Source organism: Dasypus novemcinctus, chromosome 21 (assembly GCF_030445035.2).
Source record: "Dasypus novemcinctus isolate mDasNov1 chromosome 21, mDasNov1.1.hap2, whole genome shotgun sequence".
In the NCBI taxonomy this organism is placed as follows: Eukaryota; Metazoa; Chordata; class Mammalia; order Cingulata; family Dasypodidae; genus Dasypus; species Dasypus novemcinctus.
In genome coordinates, this window is record NC_080693.1 from 69,550,995 (window position 1) to 69,572,181 (window position 21,187).

The 21,187-nt window shown below is 36.0% G+C and overlaps 1 protein-coding gene across 2 annotated transcripts in view; it reads right to left on the reverse strand.

The window, feature by feature from the left end:
- Nucleotides 1-21,187, reverse strand: part of SMURF2 (SMAD specific E3 ubiquitin protein ligase 2) — a 185,607-nt gene that overhangs the window by 46,669 nt on the left and 117,751 nt on the right. The window contains exons 4-8 of one of the 2 annotated variants that reach the window (XM_071210754.1): nt 14,218-14,332; nt 13,575-13,708; nt 9,279-9,344; nt 5,927-6,011; nt 3,006-3,089 (exon numbers count right to left, since the gene is read on the reverse strand). In XM_071210754.1, coding sequence (XP_071066855.1) covers nt 3,006-3,089; nt 5,927-6,011; nt 9,279-9,344; nt 13,575-13,708; nt 14,218-14,332 — 484 coding nt within the window. The remainder of the gene's footprint in view (nt 1-3,005; nt 3,090-5,926; nt 6,012-9,278; nt 9,345-13,574; nt 13,709-14,217; nt 14,333-21,187) is intronic. The other variant, XM_004454071.5, reaches the window with a different exon arrangement.

The following is a 21,187-nucleotide window of genomic DNA, read 5'->3' on the forward strand; positions in this document are numbered from 1 at the left end:
ACAATCACTTATATAAGAAAATGGAAAGATTAATACAAATGATTTCAGGTAAAAGCAAGTCTAACCAAAGAAACGCAAGTGATAAGCATGGGCATGTTGTCGATTAGGTATGTAAATTATTTTATATTAATTTTAATTACATTTTATATAAAACCCATATACGTTTGTAGATGTGAGAACTGGTTTTCAAAGCTCTATTTGATCTAGCTACAGCCTAGCCTCCCTCTCACACCTGATTTCCCACCACTTAATACGCTCTACATACTGTCATTCTTCCTGTTCCTTGAACTTCCCAAGATCATTCTACCTTTATTCCATGGCCATTCTTTTTTTATTTTTACTTTTTTAAAGATACTTAAGATTATATAAATATTACATAAAAAATAAAGGGGATTCCCATATGCCCCGCGCCCCACATCTCCCACACTTTTCCACATTAACAACATCCTTCATTAGTGTAGTACAGGCATTGAAATTGATGAACACATTTTGAAGCACTGTCACTAAGCATGGATTACTTACATTATAGTTTACACTCTTTCCTGCACAATTTTCCAAGTTATATAATGGCCTGTATCTGTCATTGCAATGTCATTCAGGACAAATTTCCCAAGTCCCGAAAATGCACCCGTATTAAACCTGTTTTTCCCTCTTCCTGCACTCAGAACCTCCAGTGGCCACTGCCTCTGTATCAATGATAAAATTTCTTCCATTGCTAGAATCACAATGTGTCTATAGTAGAATATCAGCAAGTCTACTTTAGCCCAAGGTTTGTTCCCTAGTCCTAACGATTCTGGGATGGTGATGTCCATTCCACCTCTGAGAGAGGGCTTTGATCCCATAGGACCAATGGATGGGACTCTCTTGCTTGCAGTTGTAGACTCTCTCAGTTCCTTGTTATGGTATCCATCATCAGCTCCTTGTTAGTTCTCCTGGGTGAGACCAATGAACTGGAGAGTAGGTGTTGCAGCTCTGCTGAGATTCAGGGTCCAGCTGGCACATGGACAGCCCAAAGATTTAAGTCTCTGGGACATACACCTACCAACCCCAGTACTAATAAGTTCAAATAGAAGGACAGAAGAGCCATGTGTAGGGAAACCACATCTGAGTCCAACTCTGTCACACTGGGGAGCATAAATTCCAAAGTAGGGCCCACTTGCAAGGCACCTAACTCCAGAGCTATCTGCTCTAACTATAGTGTCTGGATGTCTCCAGAGCCCTTAGGAGGCTATTTGGGGTAGTATCTACTTCCACAATCACTGAGATCCTCCTGAGATGTACATAAGTGTAACCTCTGAGATGACCTTCCACTCGTTTTGAAGTCTCTCAGCCATACAAACTCGTCTGTCTACTTTTTCCCTTGCCTTGCTAGGTAATTCTGCTTTCACCTGGATTGTTCTTTTCTCCTATTCTTCCTGGATCTGGCTCTTTTAATCATTCAAATCACAGTTTAGGCTTCCAAAGAGGTATTTTCCTACCTCTCAATTTAAAGTTCACTCAAATAACTGAGTGAACATCATCTTAGTTCCTCATTTCACTGGTATTTTTTTTTGTTTACTGATATACTTGTTTTTGTCTGTCTCCCCAACTAGAATATTTATTGACAGAAAGGAGTCTGCCTAGTATGCTTCCCAATATAGCCCCAGCATCTAGAATAGTGCTTAGTATATAAGAGGAGCTCAGTAAATATTTGTTGAATAAATGAATAAAGGAAAGAAGATAGTTTGACTCTTGAGGCAATTCCAGTCCAATGTAAGTTTTCAAAAATAAAAGGAAAATTAAGGGTGCTTTTTAAAAACTAACATTTATAACATCAATTTTATATATGTGGAAATTCAAGTCAACTTTGTCAGTTAAATTTGAGTTAGAAGTGAAAGGACTTTACTAAAGCATTGACATACACTTTCATTTATGTTTAAATATAATAAAAATGTGTTTTTAATTCACCTTCATAAAAATGAAGTTTTATTCAACATCAAAAAAATCTTTGGTAGTGTAATGCTAGACAGAAATGTATTTCTCAAATCAACATTTAACAAAATGGCAACAAAAGCTTTTATCCGAGAACCATAATAGAGTAAACATTTTGTGAATCAATGAATTAAGTAATTAATCCCCATTAAATAATGTAGGTATAGCTAACCGTGACCATTTGATATTCTAAGCCTGGTGTTAGTTCTGCTTGGGAGGTGAAAAAAAAACAGAACAGAGTGGGCAAATATATATTTATAAACAAAAGAAATCAGCCACTTCATGTATTCATCTTCAGATATTTAAAAAGCACCTTCTTCTGGTTTCCAAAAAATTAACATATATCCCATGTCTTTACACATTAAGCTCCAAGAAGAAGGGAACATTTCCTTTCTGCCTTGTTCGTTGTTATACCACAAAAGCTGCTCAGACTGTCCGGCACAAACCATTTAGTGAACTGAAAAGATGGCTGTTACCACTACCCTGGAAACTCTTCATCAACTTTTTCTTACCCAACTAAATCCTACCATTCTCTAAGATTTAGTTTAGCGAATTTTCCTTCAGAAGTTCTACCATCCCCTTTTCCTAACTCTAAGTCAGGTGCCTCTACTATATGGTCACAGAGAACCTGATTCTTACCTCAATCACAGATCTCACTAGACATGATAAAATATAATTATCCTTCCACATGAATGAAAGAGTGTAAGACCCTGTATATATATTTTGTTACAGCCATCCAGTAATGGATTTGGGCTCAAACTAAAATAAAAAGTTGAAAATTCCCAAAAAAAAAGAGATGACTTCTCAATTCATTCATTTAATTAATTCAATATATATTTGAGTAGCAAGTTAGGCAGGGAACTACAACAACAAGGTAACACAGTAAACAATTTGTATTGAAAATATCAAAAATAATAATGGCACCTGCTATAATATTTACCATATAAAACAAGAAAAGAAATCTAAGTACAACTGATAAACAGAAAGGGAATTTGGGAGGGCAAACAGCACAGACTATGGGCTCTTGTTTTTACCGTGTTGGGCGTTCCCACTGTGTTGTCCTTGTTATGTGGTTTAAATACTGGATTCTTCCAGAGGCAGTTCGCCTTTCTTCCCATCTTAAATAAAAATACCAAGAGAAAGGGCAATAATGGGTATGAATAAGAAAGCTAGGACACAGAATGTTTTGAGGGCAATAACCAAATCAGGAAGACATATGCTATTATGAATCAGGAATGCCAAACTGAATGATGAATTCACAAAATATAAAACTTTTTTCAACTTATTATAGAACTATATATTTTAGGGAATTCTGCAGTTTCTAAATTATTTACACTTAAGTATGATTAATACAGACATACCTCCTTTTACTATACTTTACTTGATTGCACTTTACAGACAGTGAATGTTTACACATTGAAGGCTTGTGGTAAACCTGCACCAAAAGCAAGCCTATCGGCACCATTTTTCCAACGGCATATGCTTGCTTGGTGTCTGTGTCACGTTTTAATTAAGGTATATATTTTGGGTTTTTTTACACATTACACTACCGCACACTTCAATTACAAGTATAGTGTAACTATAACTTTTATATACACTGGGAAACCAAAAAATTCACGTGACTTGCATTAGTGTGGTATTTGTATTATTGTGATAGTCTGGAATCAAACCCACATTATCTTTAAGGTATGCCTGTATTCCTCCATCAGCCAAACTCTGATAATTTTTCAATAATGTCAATGCTCAAATTATACCAATTTCTCCAGAATTTAGTGAAATAATGGCTATCCTAAAAATAACACTCACTTTTTAAAAATCAGATTTTACTAGAAAAGTATATAAGAGAAACTTTTAAAATCATTTAGCATACCCAAACCAATTTTTAAAAAATCAAGAATGTCGGGAAGCGGACTTGGCCCAATAGATAGGGCGTCCGCCTACCACATGGGAGGTCCACGGTTCAAACCCCGGGCCTCCTTGACTGGTGTGGAACTGGCCCATGCACAGTGCTGATGTGTGTAAGGACTGTCGTGCCATGCAGGGGTGTCCCCCATGTAGGGGGAGCCCTACGTGCAAGGGGTGTGCCCCGTAAGGAGAGCTGCCCAGCATTAAAGAAAGTGCAGCCTGCCCAAGAATGGCACCGCACACACGGAGAGCTGAAGCAACAAGATGACGCAACAAAAACACAGATTCCGGATGCTGCTGATAAGGATAGAAGTGGTCACAGAAGAACACACAGCAAGTGGACACAGAGAGTAGACAACTGGGGCGAGAGGGATAAATTAATTAATTAATTTTTAAAAATCAAGAATGTCACTTCTCCCTCTAAACTTTATTATAATTCACATAAAGAAAAATAAGTAAATGACTACAGACATGTTGTACTGTTAATATTTCCACCAAAAGGCAGAGGCTTGGGGGCCTTAAAAACTAAAAAATCAAGAGATGCTAGGCAGTTGTGCCCACCTTATGATTATAATTATTGAGTACAATAATTTAGAGTAAATTTGGAATAAACCTTACTTTTCTGTAATCTCTCAATATTAACTATGTCCTAAATTTTTCCTTAAAAAGTATTAATACCATAATCTACCTTATGATTTACTTCCATAAATCTGATTATATGAAACTAAACTTATCTACAAACAGAATTAAATTACAGTAACTTTTAACATTTTTTTAATGAGAAAATACCATATCTTGGATATAAAATTACATCAAAATAATTAGAGTCAAACAAATTGTACACTTTAAATGGACGCAATTTTTTGCACATAAATTGTACCTCATTAAAGTTAATTAAGGGGAAGCAGATGTGGCTCAAGCAGTTGGGTGCCTGCTTACTACATGGGAGGTCCCGGGTTTGGTCCCAGTGCCTCCTAAAGATGAAAAGCAAAGCAGTGACACATTGGACTGGTGTAGCAAGCTGACACAACAAGATGACACAATGAGAGACACAACAAGCAGGGAGAAGGAGTGGGTGGGGTTCAAGCAATTGGGCACCTCCCTCACACATAGGAGGTCCCAGGTTTGGTTCCAAGTGCCTCCTAAAAAGAAGACAAGCAGACACAGAGAACAGACAACAACGGGGCGGGGGTGGGGGGATAAATAATAAAGGTAATTAAAATAATCTGAAAGTTTAAAAATAAAACACAAAAAGTATCAGAATTAGTATCAGAGATAGAAAGCAGAGATAAAGAACATGAACTGCAGAATCAAGACTTAGGTTTGTGTTCTAGCACTGCCACTTACTATACGGCCTTTGACAATTTACTTAATTTCTGAGTCTGTTTTTTTAACCTATAAAATGAATGAGAGTAACAACAGGAGTAACAGTAAAGAGAATGACTATTTGTTAAGCACTTACTATGTGCAAGATATTGTGCTAAGTGAATGATTTCATTTGACCCACACAATTTATGGGCCAGATATAAATACTATCATCATCATTACCTTTTACAAATAAATAAAGACCAAAGCTTACAGAAATTAAGTAAATTAATCAAGGGCATGGAGCTAGTAAGCAGTAGGATTAGAAACCAAGTGGCCTAATCCCAGAATCACATGATATACTTAAACTGTCATCCAAAATGCTATGAGAATTAAATGATACAATTTTTAAATTGCTTATAATATCTGACACATATAGGCAGGATAAATGTCACGATATTATAATAGTTATTACCCACATTTTCTATCCATCCCTTTAAAATAGAGCTTTTTTCAGATACAGAATAGCTCTTGTATGCCCTTTTGAAAAACCTAAGCAATTAAGTCTCTTTTAAATGTTATGACAAAATTCTTTACTTATTTTCCAGAAAGGATAAAACCTAGATTCTATAGCTGGTCACAAATTTCTAAAATTAAATACACAATTAACACCAACTTACTTCTCATTATTTTAATGAACTATTATCTACATGTATCTCTAATGACTTCAGTAATATTAGCTTACCCATCTGGTAAATCATTATCAAACAAACGACTGCAGTCCACAACTTGTCCTCCTGTGCCTATTCGGTCTCTGGACTGAAGACTTACTATTAAACAACAGAAGTATTACTAAGATTCACAGAACTGGAAAGAATTATTATAATCTAAAATACATATCCTTAGAAGACATATAGCTTAGCATAATTGTAACACAGTAGACTGAACTCTGGTTTCTACTAAAAATATGTAATTCCTTTTTCCATAAGATTTTTTAAATTTTTGAGAGTTTTTTATACTTTATTATAACATGGAAGAGAGCCTAATTCTTTTTTCCCCCACTGTAATGGGGGTAATCCAAGTCTACTCTGCACTTAAGAAGAGGTATAGGGGAACAAACGTAGCTCAAATGCTTGAGTGCCGGCTTCCCACATACAAGGTCTTGGGTTTGATCCCTGGTACCTCCTTTTAAAAAAAAAAAAGAGGTATAACATGTTAAAGGTATATGTATGTACAGAAGAGTTTAAAAAGTGAAGTTCACATAATTAGTTTGGGTTAAATTCTTGACACTCTGGCATTATGGCAATTTTTTCATTGCATGAGTTTTAATAGTATGTCATAATCCAGTGTGGTATAAAACCACCACCATAAATCCAGAAGAATGTGATTTCTAAACCTGATTCTGTTTAGTTTAGTTTATCTACTATGTACTATGACCTAGATCAAAATACTTAACTCCTTGAGTTTTAGAGAATCCCAATCCAAAAAATGACAAAGTTAGGCTTAATGATATCCCTAAAGTCCTTCCTGCTGCTCTAGTATTTTTTAGTTGCATTTTCAGCAATTCTCCCAAAAGACAGAAGAGGTACACCCAAACTTGACTATACCCCAATGTCACAAAGAATTAATAGGTTACCCATATAAAGTATGAGATCTTAGAACCCTTCATTCAAGGAAGGGTCTCAAAATTCTGAAATCTTTCAGCTCTGTAAAACTTTTTAAAAATCAGTAAATTCATCACAGAGCTCCTTTATATTAAATTCCATATATAGGAGAGAATACTCCAATGCACCTCCTCAGTGAATGTAAACAAAGGGTTATGAAAACTGTACAAAAAAAGATATTAATAAGTTTTTATATAAGAAAAAAAACTAAGTGAAATGCTTACCTACACATAAGCACAGCAGAAACAATGTGTTTTCTCATTAATGTGGTTTTGAATATTAGGGTTGAATGCTAAAGGATTTTTATTGGCTTCAATTTACATTTCCCAAATGCTATATTACACAACACCTAAACAAATGTTAGGTAAGACTGTGTTTTTAAATGTCATAATTCTAGCAATATTTAAAATGAGTCATGGAAATACCATGTTTATCACAAAACTTTTGACAGCAAAATACTGAAACAATCTAAATATCAAACAAACAATCTAGGTTAAATTAATTATGATATGTCTACCATGGACTAACATACAACAATTAAAGTACTATAGAAAGGACCTCATTGGCAAAAAAAGGTATTTGATAGATTAGAACATGTTACTTTAAAAATCTATATAGTATAATATCATTTTTTAAAAACAGAGAAGTGTGCAAAATGATGACAATGGTTGTCTATTATGAGTGTTTTTCAGATTCTGTATTTGGTTTTATTTCATAACAACAAAAACTTCACAAGAGGTTAAAAAAAAAAACACAACTAAATAACAGTTTTAATTGCAAGGTACAAGGTTTGTGTGCTCCTTAATCATTATCTCCATTTAGGATATTTTTTCCTCAGGTAACAATTTAAAAGAAAGAAAAAAAAAAGATAAAGTCATATGTAGAAAATGTTTGCAAGTTACAAAGTTGTAATAGGAAAATGTAACTCAAAAGTTCAATGTTTAATTAAATTATGATCCACCAACATAACTCCTCTTTTAAAAATTAACTGCAAAAAATAGAAACACTAAAAATGCTTATGAAAGTGAAAGAAAAAAATAAATATTTTATGTTCATTGTAATTAAACTCATAAATATATATATATATATATACTATAAGGGTGCATAAATTTTTTAAGTTAGTGTTCTAGTATATTGTTTTTCATTTTCCAAAAAGGTATCGTATTCATCTATTTACAATGATTTGTAATGACCAAATTCTGCAAGAACTGAAGCTCACTTCTGTTACCTAGGAAATGCAAGATCAAAAAGCATATTTTTCTCCTTTAGTGGTCCTACTATGAACATAAATTTCACCCAAGAATTTTAAATTAAAAAAAAAAAACTAAAAAAATTTTTAAGTAAAACATTTCATCTGTAATATGCTACAATAGGTATATTTCTAACAACTGACAAAGGACAATCTCCTATCTTTTAAATGCAAATTTGAACTTAGTAAAACTATTTAGCATTATATAACATACCAAGCCAAATAAAACAGGATCAATTACATGTAAAAGTCTTATATACCAGGATTCATTCTGGGATGTTTTCTATTGCCTTCTCAATCTAAGAATGACAGGAATCATCAATAACACTTCAGTGTAGACACTTTTCTGAGATAACCATAATAGGCTTTCTTATGTTGCCACTCTGGCAATTCCCTAACCCAGAACCCAACTCATTGCCTTTTAAAATGAAGTCCTTCAAGTACCGTCAGAAACTAAAACCTCTGATAGGTTCGCAAATCATCTTAATCTGAATTTAGCTGAACCATAAATTGGTAAGATTCCAATTACAATTCTTCTTATTTAATTATAGATACCGCAAAGGTACCTACCTCAGTGTCCTACCATAATATATACATTTTTATCAAATCTCAGTCCATCAATTCTTAAAAGAAGTCTTAGGAAATTTTGTATAAAGCCCTTCCTCTGTCAATTCAAAAATTCCATTAGCCAACCAAGTGCCTTATGAGTAAAGTAACAATTTCTCCCTTCTTCAAACAGTGTTATACCAACTCTGATTATTATATATATTTCAATTAGCAAAGATTATTTTAAAACTGTAAAGCATTAAACAAAAAGTTTGATAGAATATTCTCTTCTTATTCAAAAACCAGTTTGATAATTATTTTCAGAAAATTTTAACACCATCTATAAAGTCTGTCCAGGTGCTCTAAAATATTTGAATACTTTGAAAGAACTTCTTCTTAAAAGATCAATAGTTCTTTACAAAACTAGGACCCTCTATACTTTTTTTAATCATTATTTAAAGTTTTACATTTGTTTTTAAGCTAGCCTGGATCCAATGTTTTTACAATTTATATGATTCATATTAAAATCATGCCAATACAATGAAGCTACAGTAACTACTTTGATTCAAAAGGTTATTAAGAATTTAGGTCAGTTTAAATGAAGCCAAAATTCATGTAGCTTTAAATTCCACACTTACCTACTATCTGTCCTCTAACTGTATCATTGTCATTTGGCCCAAGTTTGCATAGATCCAACCTCTGATCTACATTAAATGAACAAAAAAAGCAATTAAAAAGAATTCTGGATTAATATGAACTAAATATGAAGAATATGCATGGACTTAAAAGCTAGAAAATGGGTTATTAGGATATAAGAGGAGTGCTGAAAAAACTACTGATGCTTAGTGTATGTAGAAATTTTAATTAACTTGACTGTAAAAGTGTGGAAATGGATACAGATGATGATAACACATTACAGTGAGTAGCAGCTGATTTATAAACGGGATTGTGGCTGACAAGGGTACTGTAGGGATGTAAATGTCAATTGAAAGAAAGCTAGAGAATAATCTAGGGACTGAATAACACAGTGAACCCAAGGTGGATGAGAAATGTGGCTGATGGCACAGATGCAAGTGTCCTTCTGTGAGCTAGAGTAGATGTACATCACTATTGCAGAGTGGTGAGAATTGGAGACACATGGGAAAAATACAACTGGTGTGACCTAAGGACTGTGGTTAACAGCAACACTGTAATGCTCTTGCATCAATGCAAAAAATGTACTGTGTTCATAATGGGGGGGGTATGGAAAAAGTGTGTCAAATGTATGCTATGGACCATGATTGGTGGTAATAATCTGATGGTATTATAATCTTATAATCTGTAATAAATATTTCACCATGGAGTGGTGTGTTGGTGAAGGGGTGCTGTGTGGTAATTCTATACATGTACATGATTGTTAAGTCCACAATCTCTGTAATAAAAATATATTTTAAAAAAATAATAGGGTGGGTTGGGGGAAAACACACCAACTGTAAGATATGGACAATACTGAGTAGTAATATTTTGATAAGGCTCTTGCATAGTTTGTAACAAATGTTTCACAATAATGCAAGGGTAATGTATGGGATGTCTGTATGATGTCATGCATGTTTATTTTGTAAGCTCACAACTTTTACTATACACTTATTGTTTATGTATGTTCATATATGAATGATATACTTCAATAAAAAGCATATTATTTAAAAAAAGCTTGTATCAGATTCTATCATTTATAAAGTGATAGTAAATTTCCACAATCCACTGGAAATCAGGTCTATCATTCAAAGGATTAATCATATCACTGCTGTGTTTTAATGGTAAAACAAATGTTAAAAATTCTCATTGCATAGGCAATTAGTATAAATATCTCAACGAAAGCTTTCACGAACTCAGATTTCAAAATCCAAAAAGCACTGGTATTTTACATTGTAAATAAGCAGTTACTTTCCTCTCAAAAGCTTTTAGACCACTTCATTCTAAGTCTTGGCTTTGCTTCTTAATGGTTGTTTATCTTAAGCAAGTTGTCCCTTAGCTCTGATTTTCATATATTAAATGTATTACACCTATTATATGTGTACCTCATACAGTTATTCTAAGGATTAAATCAGATAATTATGTAAAACTCTTAGCACAGTACCTGGCATATAAGCGTTCAATAAAAGCCAGTTAACTTTACTATTAACTTTTATCTAACCACTTCAAATGACACAAATACAAAGTAAGTATTTATAAGAAGCTAAGTATAAATTGTAGGATCTGGGTTTGAGTCAGTTCTGCTATTAGCTCACTTATAGGCAAATCATTTATTCTCTCAGATGCCTTACCTATAAAACAGATATAACACTGATCCTGCCCTCAAACTTACAGTAAGGAACAATATCACTGGGATGGTTTTAAATAGTATGTACCCCACAGAAACATGTTCTTAAAGTTAGTTAATTCCTTCGGTTGTGAGCACATTTTAAGTAGGACCTTTTGATGTGGCTACTTCAGTTAAGTTGTGACCCATCCTGATTGAGGGCTCTAGTAATAATGCTATTAATTTATAAGAGAATGAAATTTATAAGAGAATGAAATCCAGAGAGAGAGAAACCAGGGAAGCAAGAAGCTGAAATCAAGGAAACCCGGAAAAGAAGGCAGAAACCAGCAGACAATGCCATGTGCCTTGCCATGTGGAAGAGGAGCCAAGGACCACTGGCAGCTGACAGCCTGTCTTCCAGAAGAAGGCACTGTCTTTGTGCCTTGGTTTTGGACAGTTCCCTGGCCGTAAAACCATGAGTGAATAAATTCCATTGTTTAACCCAACCCATTTTATAGTATTTGCTTTGAGCAGCCTAAGAACTAAAACATCCACCAATACCATGGCTGGTTTTACTTTGATTACAGTACTTATTACTGATTTCTTTTATAGCTGTATGCCATCAGTCCACTTAAATAAAGCATGAATTGATAACAGGAGGAGATCATATATTAATCTTGGTATTTTCCACTTCAATCTGGCAGAACAATAATTGGGTGCTCAACAAATGTTTAATTAATTATTGCACATCAAGAAAGTCAAATAAATTAATGCAATAAAGCAGTCAGAAGCACCAGAAGGAAAAGTGTGTGCCTCAAAACCACAGTTGCTGGCTAGCCAGCCAAAACTAGTTATGTTTCCCTTTGCAAAATAAATGGACACTACTACACTGGCTATACAGTAGACTTCTGCAGCACAATTTTTTTCTCCTATTCAGTTCTTCCAATGTGTCATGCTCCCTTTGTCAGTGGGCCTTTGCCCTTGCTTCTCAGAGGAGAGGCTCTATGTCTTTTTTACCTTTACATTTTCAAGGGTTTAAAATAGTACCTGGCACACTTAAAGTTCAATAAATGCTGGCTAAACTGAACAAAGGATAATGTAATACATCTGATCTATAAAAGTTTTAGTTTCCTGCTGGGTGGGATAATCAAACAGTTCATTTTCCATTTGAAGACCTTTTCCAACCCTGTCTTCTCTCTGTTAGTCATTCTGTCAACCCAGAAATGTAAGAATTTGTCAGATACCTTTAAACTTTCCTGATTCAGAACTTCCAGTTCAAGGAAATTTTATCCCTTTTTCTTTTTACTGTATCAATATTTATATATCTGGGCTGTGGCATAATACTACTTTAAAAAGAATCAACTGGGAAGCGGTTGTGGCTCAACTGATAGAATATCCACCTACCATATGGAGGGTCCAGGGTTTAATACCCAGGGCCTCCTGACCCATGTGGTGAGCTGGCCCACGCGCAGTGCTGCCATGCGCAAGGAGTGCCGTACCACACGGGGTGTCCCCCACATAGGGGTGCCCCACATGCAAGGAGTGCACCCTGCAAGGAGAGCTGTCCCGCACAAAAAAAGCACCACCTGCCCAGGAGTGGTGCCACACACATGGAGAGCTGACGCAGCAAGATGATGCAACAACAACAAAAAGTGACACAATTTCCTGGTGCCACATGACAAGAATGCAAGTGGACACAGAAGAGCACACAGCAAATGGACACAGACAGCAGACAACAGGGGGAAAGGGGAGAGAAGTAAATAAAAAATAAATCTTTAATTTAAAAAAAAGGATCAATTATTAATACAAGTAATAGTCAAAGTTTACTGATATTTGATTTTTCATTTTCTTACCTAGAATCTATATGAATTTGTTTAGCATAGACATCTATGCAGAAATCCCATGACCACAACTAGCAATATTTAAAAATATATATTTGGTATAAACAACAACAAAAATTCTGTTGAAAAGATATTTTCATCTATGTCTCAATGGAAAAACCTCAAAAATAAAAACTCTGTTAACTGGTTAAATGAATGCTAAGTCATATTAAGTCAACTTGTCTATCCAATATGGAAGATCTAATATCTTGATCTTGGTCTAATCTTCTTAATGCCCAGGTTGTTAATAAAATGAAATACTGTTAAGTAGTTAATATAGCTATCTTACATTCAAAATAATGTTAGCTTTCTCAAACTTTTAACTTATTCATAGCATTTTTATATATTATAGCATTCTTATCCACAAATACTTCTTATTTAACTGTTATTTTAAACACTCTAATCAATCACCTAAATAAAAGTCATTTCACTTCATCTCATAAATCCACCAAAACCAGAGAAGGGTACTAAGAAATTTTAAAAAGGGAATAGATATATATATATAGATATATACACACACACAAATACATACATACTTTGATACCTTCATTTTCACCCTTCTGGATACAAATCATTACTTAATACTTATAAATTCACTCAAAGCTAAGCATCAGCTCTGATGCAGCTCCAGGTTTCACAGATTTTAAATATTTCACTCTTTTTTTTTAAGTCCACAAAATAAATTTAGGCCACTAGCATTATCAGGAATTTCACCAATATTTCAAACATAAGTTTTAGTTTGTTTTTCAATTTTAAAAGTGCTAGTATCTACTCACAACCAGTATCTTTGAGCCGATTGATGGCATTGGACAGAAGACGAACACAACCAAGAAATCCAGCACCTTGTTTTTTATGGATTTTCTTGTGATTCCATACACTGATTGTAACTGAATCAGACTTTCCAATATACCTAAAAAACAAAATGGCTGCATGAGCAATTTGGCAGTTACAAGCAGTTATTGTAAAAAAAAAAAAAAATTTGTTTTTTTATATTTGAAAGTCATAAATATGTTTCAGAGTATGGCCAGATCAAGCACCATATATTCCCATAACTGAAGAAAATCTGTGACACATAATTTGTTAATCTTCACTCAAGTTCAATCAATCCACAGGAATGAAGTTAAGTTACAAAAATCTTAAGAGTAAAACTAGAAAGAATTTTCAATATATCCTTTATCACATTTGCCACTCTCAGGCTGGGTAACATATTTTGTTAGTGAAGAAACTATTTTAGTAGCTAACACCATGGGAATTGATAATGATTACTTCTTGCCAAGAACAAAAATTCTAAAACAAAGAAACTTCATCACAGCCACATTTTAAATACATTTCAATGACATTATCTACTACACTTCAGGAAACACTTAGTTCAGTTTCAAAGGGCATTGTCAAGGCTGACCAACCAAAAATCTGACCTACCTGTTCTGTTTTAGAACAGATGAAGAACAAAAGCTGTTTGTAACGCTTTTCCCGTGCTTCTTTCCTGTATGCAGGCCTTGAGCGACCAGGACTCTTGCAGATTTCACTTCACTGCCTGCAGACAAGCAGAGCAGGGAAAAGCGTTACTGTACTTGTCTGTGCATATCTGCAAGTATGTAAATGCTCTATCACAGTGAATTGTTAACATGGCATCAACCCACCCAAAAATATAATCAAATAACATAATTATATCAGTAAAACCCTTACTTGCTACTTCAATTACTTAAGAGGTCAAATTTTTGGTCCAGCAACCTTGACCTTAAACCATCATTCACTAAAGCAGTAATACTGGTAAAACTTCACCCAATATATAAAAAAGCCTAAACCACTTAAGTGAGAACTAAATCTTAAATGAGGAGGATAGAAATCATACTTGAACTCCCTAGCTATGTCTAAAGCATGCCTACTCCTATACTTCTAGTTATGTAAGCCAAGATATGCCATTTAAGACAATTTGAGTTTAGTATTTGCTGGCTGCAAATGAAAAGATCTGGACTAAAATATCACTTAGTATGCACACACCAATATTCAAACAGACCTAACAGGCCTAACTTGTGTGTGTGTGTGTGTGTGTGTATATATGTGTGTGATAGGTCAAAACTCCAGGACCAGAATCAAATACTAAACAGCTAAATCATCTAAACTCAATCTTTTTAAAAAAATTTACATTAAACCCATTTCCTGATTTAGTATAAATTAGGAATCGTTTACAGACATGGCAAAATATCACAGGCCTCAGGGTAATCCAACACTGGCTTAAGCAATTTCATCTGTTCAGTGCAATGTGCCATATCATTTTTTGTGTGTATTGTGACATGAAAAAAGGCTGGAAGCGCTATATTGAAATATAATAAATATCCAATACTTACGAACCTTCTGGAAGATATCCCAACCTGGAATTACCTTAAGTTATGAATTCTATCACATTACTTTAATATGCATGTCAGAAACAGGCATTTTATTCAAATATTCTTGGGATAGGAATTAACTAGAAATATTGTTATTTCTTATACCAAAAAAGTATATGCTCTCACTGTAAGGAAACCTCACATAACCTTATGCACAGGGAAGCAATAAGTTCTTTTGTAATTGAAAGTTAACTAGAAAGCTGTACTAGTTAAATTAAATTAAAACCGACTTGACTAAAAAATAGTTTACAGATAACTTCTCAGCATATTTATTGTGAGGGATACTTCTATAGTAGAGTACAATATCACCATATACATAGTAGAGTTATGTACCCCAAAAAAAAACATGGTCTTAATCTTAATCCTGTGGACCTATTGTAAATGGGACCTTTTGTTATTTTTAGTAAGATGTGGCCAACTGAATCAGGATAATAGGTCTTACTCCTATTCCTGGAGGCCTTATAGATCACAAAGAAAGCCACAGGGAGAAGCCAGAGGTCAATGGAACTAGGAGAACAGAGACATCACCATGTACACAGCCATGTGACAGAAAAGCCAAGGACCAAGGATCACCAGCAGCCAGGTCCAGAATGTGACAGTTCAGGGAGAAAGCATCACCTTGCTGACACATCAATTTTGAACTACTGCTAGCTTCAAAACTGTAAGCAAATAAATTCCTGTTATTTAAGCCAATCCATTACATGGTATGTGTCTTAGAAGTGGGAAACCATAACACAGAACAAAATAAAAGTAATCAGTGAGGAAATTTTTGTTAAAATTAAAATATTAGACTTACGTTTTCAGACACACAAACATATAAAGCACCTTGGAAACAAGCAAGAGAGAAGTCCTGGGTTGCCAGTTAACATAAGCTGCTTTTTTTTTTTTGAAGAGGTACCTAGGATTGAACCCAGGCCCTCATACATGGGAAGCAGGCATTGAACTACTGAATTACACCTGCTCCACAACATTAGCTTTTTAAAAAGCATAACAAGCACATAAAAAAATACTCAACATCATTAAGTCATTAGAAGTCTCCAAACCAAGACCACAAGATACTATTTCACATGCACTAAGATAGCTATTATTTAAAAACAAACAACTATTGGTAAGGATGTAGAGAAACGCACCCCTCTATACTACTGATGGGAATGTAAAGTGGTTCAGCCACTTTGGAAAACAGTTGGGCAGTTTCTCAAAACCTGAAACAGAATTATCATGTAATTTGGCAATCCCATTTCTAGACATATCCCCAATAGAAATGAAGAGGTACTCAAATACATGTAAATATGCGTCATAGCAGCATTATTTCAAAAGCCAAAAGGTAGAAAGAGCCCAAATATTCATCAATGGATGAATGGATAAACAAATTGTGCTGCATTCATACAATGGAATACTAGTCAGCCATAAAAAGCAGGGAGAGAAGAGGATATGGCTCAAATCTTCCACCTACCATATAGGAGGACCTGGGTTCGATCCCTGGGGCCGCCTGGCGAAAAAGAAGAAAAGAAGGCATGCCTGCATGGCAAGCCAGTGCCCGTGCAAGTGCCTGCATGGTGAGCCAGTGCCCGCAGGAGTGCCCACGTGAGTGTCCACATGGTGAGCCAGTGCTCCACACAAGTGAGTCACACAGCAAAGTGATGACGCATCAAAAGAGAGACAAGGGGGAAGCGGATTTCGCTCAATGGATAGAGCATGCTACCACATGGGAGGTCCAGGGTTCAAACCCAGTGCCTCCTGACCCGTGTGATGTGCTGGCCCATGCGCAGCGCTGATGCGCGCAAGAGGTGCCGTGCCACTCAGGGGTGTCCCCCGCGTAGAGGAGCCCTTGTGCAAGGAGTGCGTCCCAAAAGGAGAGCCGTCCAGCGCAAAAAAAAGTGCCGCCTGTCCAGGAGTGGCACCGCACACACAGAGAGCTGACGCAGCTAGACTATGCAACAAAAAGACACACAGATTCCTGGTGCCACTGACAAAAATGCAAGTGGACATAGAAGAACACACAGCAAATGGACACAGAGAGCAGACAACTGGGGGGGGAGGAAGGGGAGAGAAATTAAAATAATAACAAATCATTAAAAAAAAGAGAGAGAGAGAAACAAGGGGAGAGTCATGGTGAAGCACAGCAGAAACCAGGAACTGAGGTGGTGCAATGGACAGGGAACCTCTCTCCCCATCAGAGGTCTCCAGGATTGAATCCTGGTGAATCCCAGAGGAGAGAAAATGAGAAGAAAAGACAACACAGATAGCAAAAACAGCAGGGTGGTAGGAAGGGAAGGGGGAGGGCAGGGAATAAATAAATCAATCTTAAAAAAAAAAGAAAATGAAAAAGCAGGGAAACAGAGGTGGCTTGAACAGTTGGGCACCTGCTTGCTACATGGGAGATCCCAGGCTCAGTTCCCAGTACCTCCTAAAGAAGATGAACAATACAGCGAGCTGACGTGATGGGCTGACAAACAGGCTGGCGCAGCAAGCTGACCCAAGATGACACAATGAGATAATGCAGAGAAGAGACACACCTAGGAAACATAAATGACAGACGCAATAAGCAGGGAGGAAAAGTAGCTCAAGCAATTGGGTGCCTCCCTCGGGGAGGCCCCAGGCTTGGTTTCCCTTGCCTCCTTAAAAAATACTAGCAGACACAGAGCACACAATGGACAGACACAGAAAGCAGACAGCAAGTGCAAACAACGGGGGGGGGGGGATAAATAAAAATAAATCTTTTTTAAAAAGCAATAAATACATAAATAAATACACGCTATAACGTGGATGAACATCAAAAATATTATGCCAAGTGAAAAAGTCAAAAAAGGTCATATATTGCATGATTCCATTTATATGAAATATAAATATCCAGAATAGGAAAATCCATAGAGACAGAAATCAGACTGGTGGTTGCCAAAAGTTAGGAGACAGGAGGAAGGTGGAGTAACTGCTTAATGAGTACAGAGTTTCCTTTTGGAGTGATGAATATGTTTTGGAACTAGATAGAGATGGTGATTGAATAACATTATAAATGTGCTAAATGCCACTAATTGTTCATTTTTAAATGGTTAATTTCATGTTAAAATTGACTTACAGAATTTCAATTCAATTTTTAAAAATAGCACAAAAAACTAAAATTGTGGGCCTATTTGAAGAAAAATTTAAGCCCAACTTAAGCAAAATTAGACTAGAGACCACCTCCATTCACAAAGAGATTGTGTTCCCAAATGGCCTTGCAAATCAACTGCCTGAAACTGTTGAATCTGTTTTCCCATAGAAACAATGTTATCCAAGACTAGAAGTCCGAAGCATAGCATCCTAAGGACAACAGTAGAGAATCAAACTAAGCAAAAGAAATGTTTCTACAGGAAAATACACTAAGTTTAGACCTAAGATGCCAAGGTTACATTCTTACCCTGCTGTGAAGCCTTGTAACTGAATTGAGAACCCTCTCCATACCTCCTAGAACAAGGCTCTCTCTACCCAAGCAGAGTACTAATCAGGAAAAGCAGGGAGTTCCTAGAGACTCTTCTTAGTTTGGACAGGCCCTGTCACTCCTTTTTATTTCTGGCGTTTGAAGAAACTAGGATTTCAGCTACACCAACTGCTACCAATCTATTTCAAATTAAGGTTTTCCATCTCTACCTTAGTCCAAAGACAAACTCAAAACTCTGCAGGGTTTTTGGTTTAGGTTTTGGTGGTGTTTGTTTGAAGAGATTAAATCACTTACAAAAGTGGGGATTAGCGGGAGCAATGTGGCTCAAGTGGCTGACCGCCCACCTTCCACATAGGAGGGCCCAGGTTCGGTACCTGGTTCCTTATGAAAAAACAAAAACAATCAACAAGCAAAACAAATGAAAAAACAGGGAAGCCAATGTGGCTTAGTGGTTGAGCACCAACTTCCCACATATGAAGTCCTGGGAAAAAAAAGTGGGGATACCAACTGTAACAGTTTAGTATCATTTAGGAATTCCAAAATTAGATATTGGATTATGTTTGTAAATTGGTCTATTCCTCTGGGTACATTAGATTGTACTGGATTCAAGGTTTCGCTTTTACTTGATTAAATAAAGATTCGGGCTTTGATTGGGCCATGTCAGTAGGACATTGAGTCCCCAGGGACTCACAGAGAAAATGACATGGCAGAGGAGAAAGTTTGAGTTTTGATTCTAGAGCCCGGGAAGTAAGCTCACAGAGAACAGTTACGTAAGAAGGCTCCATTAGACAGGGCAGAGGTCCTGGGAAGAGAGATGAGCAGTTCGCCTGGCAGTTTACAGCTGGCCTTGTAAGCGAGCAGAGCAGCTGAACCCGGAGAGAAATGAGCCCCTGGAGAGAGATAAGACTTGTGCCAGCCTATGACTGATACTGGAAGAAGCTGGGACCAGGAAAGAGGAGGAAGACTGACCTCACAGACATTGCCCACCATCTTGTGTCAACACATGGCGACAGATTCTGGGTGAAAAAGTACCTATTATGTACCTTGAGTTGGACTCTTTCGGATCTTGTGACTATAAGCTTCTACCCCGAATAAAGACCTTTTATGAAAACCAACCAATTTCTGGTATTTTGTGTCATCAGCCCTTTGGCTGGACTAATACACCAACAAAGTTAAAACACTTCTCTGTAACCCATTTCTAACTTCCCCCATTTAGATGTGCAATTACTATTATGAGAAATTATACAAGTGATAATCAAAGGCCCTAGGAGCATATGAAAGACTTGAGAATCATCTGGATTTCTGAAATATACACACACACAAAATAATGGGTTTCCAAAATATTTCTTTTAAAGTTAACTTAAGAAAGTAGTCCACTTTTCACTCCATACCAACAGTCCTAGACAAAACAAAAGATACAAGGTACTGATGAGCTTCTCAAGCAGCAGTGATATATAAGGGATTTGGGAGGAAAGTCTCAGTAAAATTCTCATATCTGGCTTGGGGGGTTTTCATGCACTCAGCACCCTGAAGCTATTCCCAAGCCACCCAAAGTCCCCTAACTATACCATCTTAACCTAACTTCTTCCTTTCCATACCCCAAATTTAAGAATTACCTTTTCCTTTCCTCTCTAATTAAAACTCCCACCTCTGGGGAAGAGAATGTGGTTCAAGCAGTTGAGTGCCTGCTTCCCACAAGGGAGGCCCCAGGTTTGATCTCCGGTGCCCCCTTTAAAAAAAACCAAAGAAACAACAAGCAAACAAATGAAAAACCAATTCAAGGAAGCCTATGTGGTTCAGTGGTTGAGTACCGGCTTCCCACATACAAGGTCCCAGGCTCAATCCCCAGTCCCAGTACCACAAAAACAAAAACAAAAACCCTCTTCTTTAGTAAAATTAATCACAAATACAGGCCTAAAATTTTTTAATTAAACTCATAAAAACTTAATTGTCCCAGAGGTATGTGAAAAGATTGTCAGTTGGCCAAAATTAGTTTCTAAATAGTATTCTTTTAAGCAGTGAGGCAAAATGTAGGATTTCTGGAAAAACATGAGTATATAAAATAATATTCAACAAATATTTACTGTGTACCAAGTGCTTTGTTACAAGCACTGCACTTGAAGAAGAGGGCAGGGGAAACTTCCCTGAAAAACATATGAATTGTTTGTGATCTTACCATACCATGCGGACAAAAATGAGTTTTCACATTATTCACAAAGATGAGAGTTTTACTGGATCTAAAATGGTATCGAGACTACAAGCATATACTGTTTAGTTATTATCTTTGTAACCTAAATTAGTCTAGATTCTCTAAAGTTAAGTTTTCTTGCTGCTCTTTTAAAACATCAGATTCCAACATCTTCTGGTCATAAAGTAAAAAGTTGACATGCACATTTATTATTCAGACACTCTCCATCTCCTGACACGTTATTTCCATGGAGTATAGGTGTTTTAAGGCAGGCTACAGTTCCCATGGAATGGTGGATTGGTAATAAGTACTTTCATGCCTTTTTAAATTCAACATGACAACTTTCTGAAGATAAGGAACACAAAATCAACAATCTTATAAATAATTCAAGAAGTC